Consider the following 14,184-nt stretch of genomic DNA (forward strand, 5'->3'; position numbering starts at 1 on the left):
TGAAGGTACACACCTATAGCCATGGTGTAAGAATAAACTGCCTCCGTCCTGTATTTCACGATTAGGGCTGGGTTCACACTGCCGTGCAAAGCAGCTCACAGCAGGGGGCCCGGTACATCCCCATTCACAATTTCAGGTCCGATTTCGGTCCAGGCGTCTTGTACAACTTGCTCCACAGCTGTCACAGAGCTGTGTGAACCAGCTCCATTGATAGCCAGTCACAGTCTCCTGACATGCAAATTGTAATGTGAGGAACCATGCATCCATTTCGCAATCATGTGAACACAGCCAAAAGATATCAAATGTATTACTTCATGGAAAAGCTACAGTCCCTAGCAGTTCACCACCACAGGCGCAAGAAACTCTGGACATGGTGGCGTTGCAGATCACACTGCTCAAGGGAACAATAGAGTGCTGACTGCAAGCCTCTCAGTCAAGGAATGCATAAAAGGTGCAAAGGGCATGGAACAGCGTTGAAAACAGGGAAGCTATCAGGCACATCATGTGACACAGATGCCTGTAGCTTGCTAAAAGCACTCACAGGAGGACAACACTACTACAGCTACACTGGAGGCATGTGGTTAGAGTTGTCAACCTATGACAAAAAAGGCCAAAGAAAAAGCAGAAACTTGCAACATGAACAGGTAAGAATAATTAAAAAAAAAAAAAAAAAAAAGGATTGCACTACTATATTTAGTAATTAAAAAGGGAGCTATTTATGGAACTTCAATATTTGGGTTACATACATTTTAAGGCCGGGGCAATATATGTATACAAAAAAAAAAAAACAGAAGATGATGCTCAGTAAGGAAAAACGAGACACCATGAAATTCATTTTCTATATTGCAGTAAAATCTACTTGAATACACTTTGAAACAAGAGTACAACAAAATAGAATATACTTCAAATGTTGAATATACAAACTATTGTAGTTCATTCTGAACACTGGTACTTTATCCCCAAACCCTCCCTAAAGTGTCCCCATCATAACTTCAACTAACAAAATAACAGGCTCCAAACATCTTGCTCTCCAAAAAAAAATAAAAAAATTAAAAAATATGAACTCATGCGTGCAGTGACCTTTTCAAATCGATAGCAAAAATTGAAATGTATGCATGAATTGTGTGTGACAAAAAGCATGTTACCATAAAAGACTTGCTTGCCTGCTGCTGTTGTGCCCCCAATCTCACCCCTCTGTTGCATGAAAGGCGCTCAAAATATGCTTGCAGACCATCTCAGCCACAAAGATTTAAAAAAAAAAAAAAAGTCAGACTTTTATCTACCATATAAAATATGTTACAGTTAATTCTATGCCAATACTGTGCTAGGTACAAGATTTTCCTCCATATTTCTATAATATATTTATATATAAAAAGATTGCTTTACACAAAACAAGCCATTAGCTTATTTCAAGAAAAAAAAAAAAAAACTGACTCAGTCTAAGGCTTCCATATGAAATCTGCTTTCCGTTAACCCAAATCTCATTTGCACTTTTCGTTTCACAAACTTAAACGGGAGTCTCTTCTCAATCTCTGCATGCATCGCATTGCACATACTTGCCTTGCAGAGGTTTTAACATAGCACCGGTCAAGAGAGGGCCATTTGTACACAGTGGTATAAATTGCTGGTATTAAAAAGGAATTATATATATTGTAAATATAAAGCAATAATAATCATCATTAAAAAAAAGAAATTTAGAAAACAAAAATCTAAATTTACAATTGCCACATTGACCTAATCTCGAGTTTCTACTTTGGGAAAACAAACGGCCACTCTGAAAAGTAGTTTTAGTGTTCCACTTTTTTACTTAATGTAACCTAAAAAATATATTTATATATATATTTATGTATTAATGAATGCTTTGGTCCCTTTTAGTTTTTGTTTTCCTTAGCTGTAATTTTGTGTGTTGTTGGAGGCATTATTCCATCAGCGTGTGGACAAAAACTCCAGTAAAATGTTAATTTCCTTTAAACTCCGCATATACACATTGTCCGTCTTGCTTTAAAGTCTCACAGGACTTGAACCTTCTCCCTTCCCTCCAGAAAATGTTTATTTTATTGTCAGTTTGACCCAAAACACAACAAGTGGAATGTCTCATTTTTCATACACCACCGTCCCTTCTTGTTTGACAGTCACTGGCAAGGTAAGACCAGAAGAAGGAGCACTAACAACCACCACATGCGTTACTGTTTTGCCTGCGTCTGATGCTTTGTCGTCCTTCATCAAATGAAATGTTTTCATTTCTCCGTCTGGCTTCATGTCAGGTCCTTTAATAAGGGTGCTGATGACTCGTGGTGGTGTCTGGCAACGGGCTTGTTGCGCTGGCATTGCTAGTCTCATAACAGGAGTGCCATGGGCAATTGACACAGGAGTAAGTGCTCGGACAGTCAGTGGGGTGCCCAACAGATTCAAGCCCGCTGCACCACTCAGATTAGACTTTGTTTGCAGATGACACTGGGTGAGCTGAGTGGTCGGGATAGTAATGATTTTGGCAGGCTGCATCGTGAATTTGTCACTTTCCGTGGAAGATGACATCATAGTAGGTATTGTCTGGATGACAACCTTCGGTGCTGTAGCAGTTGTGGGGCTGGTGTTTGCTATCAAATGGTTTCCAGGGTTCATGGACTGGACGGCCAATGTAGATATCTTCTGTCCTAGGGAAGTCATCATAACAGGCACTTGCATTGCAACACGGACAGTCCTGTTAAAAAGAAAAATATATAAAGTCTGTGATCAAAAATAGAAAAAAAAAAATATATGAGCATATTACTTAGCAGCGTAAAAATGTCAAATCGTATCAATGTTTTAGCACACTCCCTACTGAATCCATTTTAAAATTACATACTACTGATGGGACTTTAATACTTACAACCTAGAGCTGCACAAAAAAAAAAAAATTATGCTATGAAACATATCCAATAAAATAAAAATCTAAAATTTCTTCATCAATTTAGGACACATTTGTATTCTGCTATATATTTTTTGAAGAAAAAAAAAAAAAAAAAAAAAAAACAATAAGCATATATTGCTTGGTTTGCACAAAAGTTATAGCGCCTACATAATAGGGGATAGATTTATGGCATTTTTATTATTCTTAATTGTTTTTTTTTTTTTTACTAGTAATGGTGGTGATCCGTGATTTCTGCTCACTTCTGACAGCTGATTAAAAAAAAAAACACATTTTGTTCTTAGATCAAAAGGAGAGAACTTCCTCTGTAAATGATGAGAGTTTAACCACTTAAAGACTTAAACTTTTTCTGACACTGGTTGCTTACAAGTTCAAATCAGTATTTTTTTTTTTTTTACTTGGAACCCCCAAACATACATACATACATACATACATACATACATACATACACACAAATAATAGATTTTATACATACACACACAAAACCGGGAGAGGCTTACATGGATGGTTGCTGGGGACTAGTCGAAAATGCTTGACGTGTATAAATGTGTCTAAACATGTGTTAACTCCAAGTGTATCACGCACCTGAGCATTATAAATCCTGTATAATAATAATAATAATAATAATAATGTCCCTACTGAACTGGGGACAAAAAGGACTTTACAACTAAAGAGCCTTAAGAGGAAAATTAGCAATTTTTTCACAAGGGTGAGAAAGAAGCCAAGAACAGAAATTTATAAAAGCTGACCTCTGCGTTAGGGTTGGTGTTGTGCTGGTAGGGGAGTTTGGAGATGCCTCGCTTCCAGGAGAAGTGAAGGTGACGAATCGAGGCTTCCTGGGTGAATTTTGCTGGGTGGGGCTTTTTTCCAGCCGAGACGGCATTGTCATTTTAAGAATTCCATCAGTGGGCATAGATACACGCTCCAGAGACTTGTCATCTGCTGAAGACACCAGCTCTTCCACGCAGGATTCAGTCTTTTCATCCTCTATAACCACTATGTTCTTGGGCATCTCCTTGAACTGGTACACCAATCGCTGACCTTCCACCTTTGCTAGAATTCCTCTTTGATAGTAATACCTACAAAAAAAAAAAAAAAAACACGAAAAATATAAGCTCTCTAAATATACAAAACATGCAAAGCAAAAAAAATTTAAAATTATATATACAGTGGGGATCGAAAGTTTGGGCACCCCAGGTAAAAATTTGTATTAATGTGCATAACGAAGCCAAGGAAAGATGGAAAAATCTCCAAAAGGCATCAAATTACAGATTAGACATTATTATTATTATATGTCAAAAAAAGTTAGATTTTATTTCCATCATTTACACTTTTAAAATTACAGAAAATAAAAAAAATGGCGTCTGCAAAAGTTTGGGCACCCTGCAGAGCTCATATATTGTACTGCCCCCTTTGGCAAGCATCACAGCTTGTAAACGCTTTTTTTAGCCAGCCAAGAGTCTTTCAATTCTTGTTTGAGGTATCTTTGCCCATTCTTCCTTACAAAAGTCTTCCAGTTCTTTGAGATTTCTGGGCTGTCTGTCACGCACTGCTCTTTTAAGGTCTATCCATAAATTTTCAATTATGTTGAGGTCAGGAGATTGTGAAGGCCATGGCAAAACCTTCAGTTTACGCCTCTTGATGTAATCCCCCATGGATTTTGAGGTGTGTTTAGGATCATTATCCATTTGTAGAAGCCATCCTCTCTTTAACTTCAGCTTTTTCACAGATGGCATCAAGTTACCATCCAAAATTTGCTGAAATTTTTTTGAATCCATTTTTCCTTCTACTCGTGAAATGTTCCCTGTGCCACTGGCTGCAATACAACCCCAAAGCAAGATTGATCCACCCCCATGCTTAACAGTTGGACAGAGGTTCTTTTCATTAAATTCTGTGCCCTTCCTTCTCCAAATGTACCTTTGCTCATTCCGGACAAAAAGTTCTATTTTAACCTCATCGGTCCACAGAACTTGTTTCCAAAATGCATCAGGCTTGTCTATATGTTCATTTGCAAAGTTCAAACGCTGATTTTTGTGCTGAGGACGTAGAAGAGGTTTTCCACAACTACAGTGTCTGCCAGATCTTTCTGGAGGGATCGTGCAGTCAAACGTGGGTTTTGAATTGCTTTTCTCACAATCCTGCGAGCTGTTCTGTCTGATATTTTTCTTGGTCTTTCAGATCTTGCTTTAACTTCCACTGTTCCGAATGACTGCCATTTCTTAATTACATTCCGAACAGAGGATATTGACATCTGAAAACGCTTTGCCATCAACTTATAGCCTTCTCCAGCTTTGTGAGCGTCAACTATTTTCAGTTTCAGTTTTCTAGACAACTGCTTAGAAGAACCCATGGTGCCGATTGTTGGGGCAAGGTTAGATGAGTGTGGGCATTTAAAACCTTTGAGATTGACATCACCTGATCTAACAAGACGACGATTGAGAACAATCCATGACACTGGCAGGTCTCAGCTTTGCAAAGGGGGCAGTGCATGCTATAAATTCTGCAGGGTGCCCAAACTTTTGCAGACACCATTTTATTGTTTTCTGTAATTTTTTTTGACATATTATAAAAATGTCTAATCTGTAATTTGATGCCTTTTGGAGATTTTTCCATCTTTCCTTGGCTTCGTTATGCACATTAATACAAATTTTTACCTGGGGTGCCCAAACTGTCGATCCCCACTGTATATACCTACCTTAGTTAAACTATATACATGAAATTAAAGTGAACCTTTAGTTTAAAAATAAATAAAAAATTGCCATTAGGAAGGCGTCCATTTCAGTGATCATTTCATTTCAGCAATGCAAGCTTTTGCATAGCAAGTCTCTAAATATGGTACCTTGGGTTGAGCATGCTCAGCTCAGTGTACAATATTAACAGGTCTTTGTCCCGGAATAAACCAACTAATGAGCATATGCACAGGAGTTACATCAACCTATGCTGGTAATCAAAGATGGCTGCTAAACCTGGAAGATGACTGTGTGAAGTTGTCACCGGTGTAGAGGAAGCTTGCAGATGTAGCATCACTAGAGAGAAAGCATGTACTGTGTTACTTTAGCTGTTCCTTTACTGTGCTATATCTTTTTTTATTTTATCCATTATAAAAATAAAAATCGATAATTTAATACATTTCCCAAGGCACTATGGGTTATCTGAAGAGACAGCACTGCAAATTTATATGTAGCTCCAGGTTTAATAGATCTAGGTTTCTCAACCAACTTTCCGTGGAACCTTAGGGTTCCCACCAGAGGTTGCTAGGGGTTCCTTGAGCAATGGGCAATGTCTGCCTCATAGATAAGTTCCCACTGACACCAATGATCTTTTTAGCCATCTGAAAGGGGGTCATTCTACCGAATCACCACAAGTGTAAGGAGCATTGTTCCCACTGTCACACTAATGTATCATGAGTTGTAGACTTTCAGCAGGGGTTCCCCAAGACCAGAAAGTTATTTCAAGGGTTCCTCTGTGTTGAAAATGTTGAGAAAACCTCTTTATCCAGCCTATTTGCTGCTGTGAGAACTCAAATGACCAAAGGCTTCTTTTAGCACAATTGAGAGCTATATTTTATTAAATTGATAAACACAAAATAACTTTCCTGTTGCATCATGGTCACCTGGTCAAGACTAATGGACAGCTCTGTAACCCTTACCGCTCTCCAGCCAGGTTCAAGCCTCTCCTGGATGGAAGCCCTTGCCTGTACAGTCTCTAAACATGCTAGATGGAAGGAACCCCACTCTGGTGGTCTCAGGGGTATGTTGCCTGGCATTATACAAGCCTTAAACAGACTTAAAGTATATGCAGCAGTCCCCATTTCCTTTTTCTTGCACTTGCGGGAGTTTCTCTTGGCTCTGTAGTCCCACAGCCATCCCCAAGATGGCGTCCGAGTGTCTGGCCACTTCTGCGCATGCATGAGCGGAAGTGAGTAAAAAGGGTGTAGGGAGGGCGCTATTTAAGTGGATAAAAATTATTTACCATACCTAGTAAAAAAAACACTTTTAAAACATACACATAATTAGAGTTAACAATAGGTGTGCCACCCATGTGCTAATTAGGTCTGCTGGAAAAATAATAAAAATATATATGGAAAGTCCCAATAGAAAGGTTAAGTGCAAAAATCAGCAGGACTGCTTCAGATAATTTTCATATCTTATTCCAAAGTGATAATATGTTCCTTCACCAAGATAGAATTATCATCTTCACACGAAGTGCTCAGAATATATATTGCGCTTACCACATGGAGAGGACTTCTTTACTTAAAAAGATAGTCACATAAAGCGTTGGTAGGATTGTGCCTGCACACATGTTGGAAAAACCTGGATCTGGGGTAGTTGCCTCATACTCGGAATGAATCCGGGAACAAAAAACAGAAGGTGCCCATAGCGCAAGAACGTTTATTTAAAATTGGACATATAAAATAGCCAGATGGCCTTTTACATTAAACGTGTCGGATAGTTTGAGTTGTGACACAGACAGGAGCCATGGGAAGTTTTTCACCAGACGTCAATCATCTAACCCCTTAATAGGAACTCCCAGTTCTGCGGGAATCAGAACCCGGGGGGAAAACAACAATAAAACGGTATGTACGGCGAAAAAAAAAAAAAAAAATACCAGCATACTGTACATTTCGTTAGTATGCTGGATGTAATGTTAGATAATTGTTTTAGGGTGAACCTCCACTTTAACATACTGGGAAATTAGCCCCTTCCATGGACAGATCACCATGCAATTAAATTCAAAATCACTATAAACGCTCTCTTAAAGAAACCATCAAACCCGTTAACAACACACTGGACAAAATCCCAGAAGAAGCTCCACTCGTAACTATTCAAAACTACATTATGGAATAAAATAAAAACAATAGAACAACGTCAAACAGCAGCGGAAACACTCAACTCCATCAACAAAGCTCTACTACAGACAGTAGACATAGTAGCTCCAAAACGCAGAACGATCATCCCGAAAAACAACTCCGGTTGGTTCAACTACGAGCTCACGTTGTTGAAGCAAGAAAGCAGAAGAGCGGAAGCAGCCTGGAGAAAAAGCTCAACAGAGGAAAACCACACAATTTACAAACTAATTACTAAGAAATATCAAAGAAATCTTTAAAGCAAAAAAAGATAACTTCTCCAATATCCTCACTAAAGCCCGTAACTGTCCCCGCAAACTCTTTAACTTAGACCATGAACCCAGCCTGCCTAGAGGCTCTGAATTTTAAATCACAAGAATTTTGCAACGAATTATCGGATTATTTCATAAACAAAATTAAAAAAATCCGTGAAACTATTCAGCAAAAGAGAACCTCCACCGACTCCCCTGTAAATCAAAAAGGCAACATTTACACAAATATATATTACGCAATCAATTAAATTCAGACTAAAATCCACCAAAAACATCATTGGAACCCTGCGAGACAGCACAGCGCCTAATGATATCATCCCCACTAAACTGTTAAAAGAATGTGCCGATATTGTGGCACCGGCCATCACGCACCTCATAAACCAATCGTTTAAGGAAGGCATGGTGCCGACTCCGCTGAAACAAGGCATAATTAAACCCATTCTAAAAAAACACCCTCGACCCCAAAGACCCTAACCATCGTCGACCCATAACAGGCCTAAACATTCTCTCCAAAGTAATGGAGAAAGCAGTAGTGCAACAGCTACAACATCATTTAGACACCCACAAACTACTGGATCCACTTCAAATCGGGTTTCCGTCCTGGTCACGGAACAGAAACAGCACTTCTCAAAATATGGGATGACGCTCTCGAAGCAGAATCTTGTCTTCTGGTACTGTTGGACCTGAGCGCAGCTTTTGATACAGTAGACCATAAGTTGTTGCTGACTCGCCTAGCTGAATGAAGTAGCTAGAGTAGCAGACTCCAATCTACGTTGGTTCGCCTCCTTTCTGGAAAACCGATCACAGATAGTGGAACTAGGTCCTTTCACTTCTGAAAAACGTATTGTGTCAGGCAGAGTCCCTCAGGGGTCACCCTTGTCGCCCGTACTATTCAATATCTATCTCCGCCCTCTCCTCGAAATCATCAGTGACCAGAATTTACTCTACCATTCCTACGCGCATGACACCCAACTCTACTTTCGCATCAGCAATAAAAAGGATCATTATCTCGGACTAGAGAAATGCCTTACTCTGATAGAAAATTGGATAACGGAGAGTTACCTTAAACTCAGGGGGCTCAAAAACAGAACTTCTTCTGCTCCACACCAACCGGAAGAGACTTGCAATGACTACATGGACACCACTGCCCATTTTGGGACAAACCGTCACCCCTAGCACCAAAGTCAAAAGTCTCGGAATCACTTTAGACTCTGACATGACAATGGATGCACAAATAAAGTTCAGTAGTCAGCGGATTCCACCTTCTGCTGCGCCTGCTACGTAGACTCGTTCCCTTTATCCCAAAAGAAGACATAGCAGTCATGGTGGGAACGATAATCAACTCCAGACTTGCCAATGCAAATGCCCTTTACCTCGGACTCCCAAAGTACCAAATTGCTTGTCTACAAGTCGTCCAGAATACGGCGGCACAACTTGTAACAGGAAAACAAACCTGGGAATCAATCTCCCTTAGATCCCTTCATTGGTTGCCTGTAAAAGACAGAATTATGTTTAAGGCGCTCTGCCTGATGCACAAATGTGTACAAAGAAGTGCGCCCCAATATCCATGTGAAAAATTAAAATGTCACAACCACAATCGCGTTCTCTGTTCTACTAACCAAAATCTACTCCAGATACCCAAGGCCAGATACAATTCCAAAGGAGAACGAAGATTTGCAGTCCAAGGACCTAGACTGTGGAACACTCTACCAACCAGCATCCGAACGGAAGTGAATCACCAGGCCTTCAGAAAGAAAAAGACTTAAAACCCATCTATTCTGAGGGCAAAATATAGCAGGAAATGGATACCAAGCGCCCTGAGGCGATTCAGTTTGCATGTGTTGCGCTATACAAGTTTCTCACTCACTCACCTTAAGGCTCGTCCCATAGTCTCATAATTCATGTCAGGTTTGTTCTTGTGCTTCCCCCAAAGTTTTGAAACGGCTTTTGAGTCCACCAGCTTGAAGATTCCCTTCTCCCTCTGCGTCCACTTTATATATCTAGGGCAAGTGTTCTTATCTTGCAGAAGGTCTAACAGGAACTCCCAGAGGTAAGTTGTATTTCCTAAAAAGAATGCATTAAAATATTAATTGCAGTTATAGCCATAGAAAAATAAACCCATAGAAATGGCCAAGTCAAAGAAATATTATTTTCTTTCAAATCTCCATTCTACATACAGAGGCCAAAACCTCTTTTTTTAAAATGGAGGATTACGTTTGTCAGGTTTTTTCTGCTATGAGGAGCCTTCAAGATATCTCCAGGGACACAAAACAATAAAAACCTGAGAAAGGTCATCACTAAGCCACACTCTACCCAAAAAAACAAACAAAAAAAAAACAAACAAAAAAAAGTTTTGCGTTGAGTTTTGTTTAAGTGAAATCTTACATTGTGGGATTTCAAGCAGTAGACTAGACAGGCCTACAAATCCAAACAGCAAATCAAAACATATACAGCTTCTAAACAGAACTGAAAGTGGACAAAGCAAGGGAATATTACAGTAAATGCCTCACAAAAGCACACAACAATGCACAACATAATCCTGGACAAACTTCACATGTACAGATCATACACCTTTACAGTAAGACAATCCATACATTACGCAATTTTCTTTCCTTCAACCATTGATTGAAGAAAAGAAAATTACTCAATTTCTCTATCAACAAAGTTTATATGGGAATGCCTCCCACTGCGCGATTGTATGCTGACTGCGGGAGGTTTTCCCTGCCATCAGAATATAATTTTCCCTGGTGGTGGATATGAACTGCTTGCTGTGATCGAATGAAAAAAAAAAAATGGCAGGCTGGTTGTAATGAAGTCAATCGTTGGATCGTATTCAGTACAACCAGCCTACCTCATGGACGAAGAGAAATTTTGAACTTCGATTCATCTAGGGCTGGCTTAATAGTCAGTGTGTAGAGAATATTCTGACTGCTTGATAAAAGTTTTTAAAAAGCACCAGAAAAAAAAGAAGAAGAAAATTTAATATATAGTGTCACATATATTAACGTGAATGCGTAGGGGGATGTTCAATAAAAAGTCAGGTCTCAAAAAACTGATACGGAAAAAGGATGTTACCTTTGCCTTCTCTTGGTTTCTTCTTTATGCCCAATTCTGGGGATCCATTGGCAAACGTGGGTTGCTGCACCTTTGGTTTACGACCAGCTGCAAAATAGTATATAAAAACGCCATGTGAATAAGCCCAAAAATGAGAAGAAGGAAAACCAAACAAAACACACTTTTCTTTTTACACCGATAGGGTTACATCCAATTTTAGGTTTAGAAGAAAATGTTTACAAAAAAACAAAAAAAACAGAGGCTGCAAATTGATAATTCTGCAGTTGCTAGCTGCCTGGCATGTCCACCTACCAACAAACCGAGTCATTAACGACACTGACTATATAAACCTGCACAATTGTTCCATGGGGGGGGGGGGGGTGAGCATCAGGATAACAGCTAGGTAAATAGCATTTTTAGAAGGTGGTCAGCAATGGAAACTTCTATATTTTTCTTCTATGCAGCAGCCTTACATGCCCCCCCCCCTTCCCCAACCTCCACAATTTAAAAACAGCACAGCTGTATGGGGAGCCGCCTACACAGCTGCATCTTTCACAGGGATCTGTTAATGAATGTACTACAAATCTCGTCTTTCACTGCGGAAGACAGCTTGTAGTTCTCAACTTACTACCCTGGTGCTCATTTGAGGCTTGGTAGCTCACTGACAATTCCTGCAGCCAACTGTCTGCCTGTATGGGGGTCGGGGCAGATAGCCGCCTGCAGGAGCCTGACATTGCACCCGCGATGAGTAGATATTTTGCAGGCTCCATGGTAAGAAAATAATTAAAAACGCATATTACCTGCAAAATCGTGTGCATTACTTTATTATTTTCAACAACAAAGTGAACATTGCCTTTATGGCTCTATTGCTGCTTTTCAATCAGGTGTATGTGACATTATAAAGTATAATGGCTGTCCCAAGCTAGAGATGCAGAGGACCATAAATACTGTACGGTGTCTGCCAGCACATCTGCTGTTCCAGCTCAGGGCAGTGTACAATACAGTTTAAGATGAAGGCAATAAAAACATAAAAGCAGCTGCAGAGGGTGGTGGGGGCAGAAACCAAATACGGTGCTTTTATAAATAAAACTATTAAAAGAAAATTAAATAAATAAAAAGTTCTCCCAGGGCTCCATGCATTCATTGAATCACAACAGTTGCTCATCTCTCCTTCCCTGGCAGCACTGCTGATCAAGCATTAACAGTTACGGATGATTGTAAATATTAATGAAGTCAGTTAGCCAAGAAACTAGCATTTTCATAATGAAAAGAACAATGACAGCCCCCATTTCTTTTTTTAAGCCTTTCAGAGCAGAAACAAAAATAACAGCATTTTTGGGCAAAAAGGTTTAATGGAGACCGAAAACAGATACTACCTTTCTTTTTTTTCATTGGCTCTCCGAGATCGAGGGATATAGGAATGGGAGAAGTATCCATTGGCTCAGAGTCTTCAGTGGACACTTCCACCACAGTTTCTGTAATAACGTCCGGCCTCATGGCAGCATGGATGAATTCTGGGGTAGACACACATTGCGGGACATACACTTCCACTGTAGGGAAAGAAAAGTTTGTGTACATTTTCTCAGCAACATTAAACGAATATTTTAGCGATAGCCATTTGGCTGACTCTTTACTCAGACACCCCCGTGACTGCTTTCAGATAGTGACCCCTCATGTTGTTTTATGTATAATATGCTGAAATACCAATAAATATATTTTCAACCCTAAAAGAATATTTTAACACAATGTGCCCACTAATCCAACCTGCTTTAGGGAACCCACTGTATCTTACAAAACCCTTGTGAGTGGGCAATAAGGAAATTCCATTGCCTGGCTCCTGTTTTGTGTACTAGCTCTAGTTCAACTTCATCGTGTTCTCCAACTTGTACCAGAAAAATAAAAAAAAAGAGAAGAGAAGCATTTACCTTATTTTTGGCAATACTGCCAATATAGGGTGAAGATTGGTTAGAACCTCTGCAAGATTTTGCGGTCTGTGCCCGTTAAGAGAGATTCACCTTATTTGTCCCGTTTTCTGTTCTCACTGACAGTAAATTACCCAAATTTAGGATTGTCACCAGAAAAGGAACATAGCGTAAATCTTCCAAAGGAGACACTAGTTATGGTGACAACTAAGGATTCTATCACTTCCTGTTTTGGTTATGGGACAGGAAGTGAAAGTAAATCTCTCCTTTGGGACACAGGTGGCAAAAAAATGCATGGATTATAATACTCCCTGACTTTTGTCTTTCATTCCACTAAAAGTGGTAGCAAAGGTATTTTGTTTTCTTTAACATTTCTATACTTAGCTGCCCTATGCAATAGAGTGGCCCTGAACCTCCTCTTCTTCTTGGGTCCCTCGCTGGCACCGTTTGCTCATCTGTTTTCCGTGCCCCAACAAGGAGCCGCTTCCCATTGGGGCACTTGTGCGTGCTCGTTCCTGAGCCCCGCGGCTTCAGCTATTGACACAGTTTTAATTGCGCTCCCCACCCGTTTTATTGACAGCTGCGGGAGCCAATGGCTAAATCATTGAGACCCGCAAGTGAGGGGAGAGCAGATCTGCAGATGTGCACAGCACTGGATTCAATGACCCAGAGTTGAGCGAGTCTAATGGGAGTGGTTTCATAATTCTCAACCAGCTTCTGCATCTGTAGGGCTCTGATGAGGAAAACTGCTGGGCCTGCATCCCTTTAGACATGATTTCCTATTGGGAGTATCTCACCAAAAATACAATTTTTGTCGCTAGGGATGCCAAAAATCTGACTTGCATCTTAGTGCAGACTTCTGTGAAAATCAGTGAGCCAATCACGCAAGCAAAAAATTATGTTTCTGGGGGGCGTTTTGTACACAACACCACCAGGTAGCCATATTGCATTTTACAGAAAATTACAGCAGCTGCAGATTGGGTAGTGGCTCCAGCGGGAGTGGGCATTCCTATTCAGAGACTAAGTGATTGACGTGATGACAAAAGCTTCCTCCCGGCGCATAATGCGCATCACCAGTTTCTTTCGTAATATCGCAGTCGTGACAAAAATCGCAGATCACCGCCATTACTAGTAAAAAAAAAAAAAATTATATATATATATATATATATATATAAAAATTAA

General features: G+C 39.9%; 1 protein-coding gene across 3 annotated transcripts in view; it reads right to left on the minus strand.

The window, feature by feature from the left end:
* Window positions 1-825: 825 nt before the first annotated feature.
* The window catches only part of ELF2 (E74 like ETS transcription factor 2), a 144,302-nt gene continuing 130,943 nt past the window's right edge, over window positions 826-14,184 (minus strand). For all 3 annotated transcript variants that reach the window (XM_040331054.1, XM_040331063.1, XM_040331074.1), the window contains 5 exons: window positions 12,457-12,630; window positions 11,102-11,188; window positions 9,898-10,090; window positions 3,658-3,987; window positions 826-2,701 (listed from right to left, as the gene is read on the minus strand). In XM_040331054.1, coding sequence (XP_040186988.1) covers window positions 2,095-2,701; window positions 3,658-3,987; window positions 9,898-10,090; window positions 11,102-11,188; window positions 12,457-12,630 — 1,391 coding nt within the window. In that variant the 3' untranslated portion in view covers window positions 826-2,094. The remainder of the gene's footprint in view (window positions 2,702-3,657; window positions 3,988-9,897; window positions 10,091-11,101; window positions 11,189-12,456; window positions 12,631-14,184) is intronic.

Source organism: Rana temporaria, chromosome 1 (genome assembly GCF_905171775.1).
Source record: "Rana temporaria chromosome 1, aRanTem1.1, whole genome shotgun sequence".
NCBI lineage: Eukaryota > Metazoa > Chordata > Amphibia > Anura > Ranidae > Rana > Rana temporaria.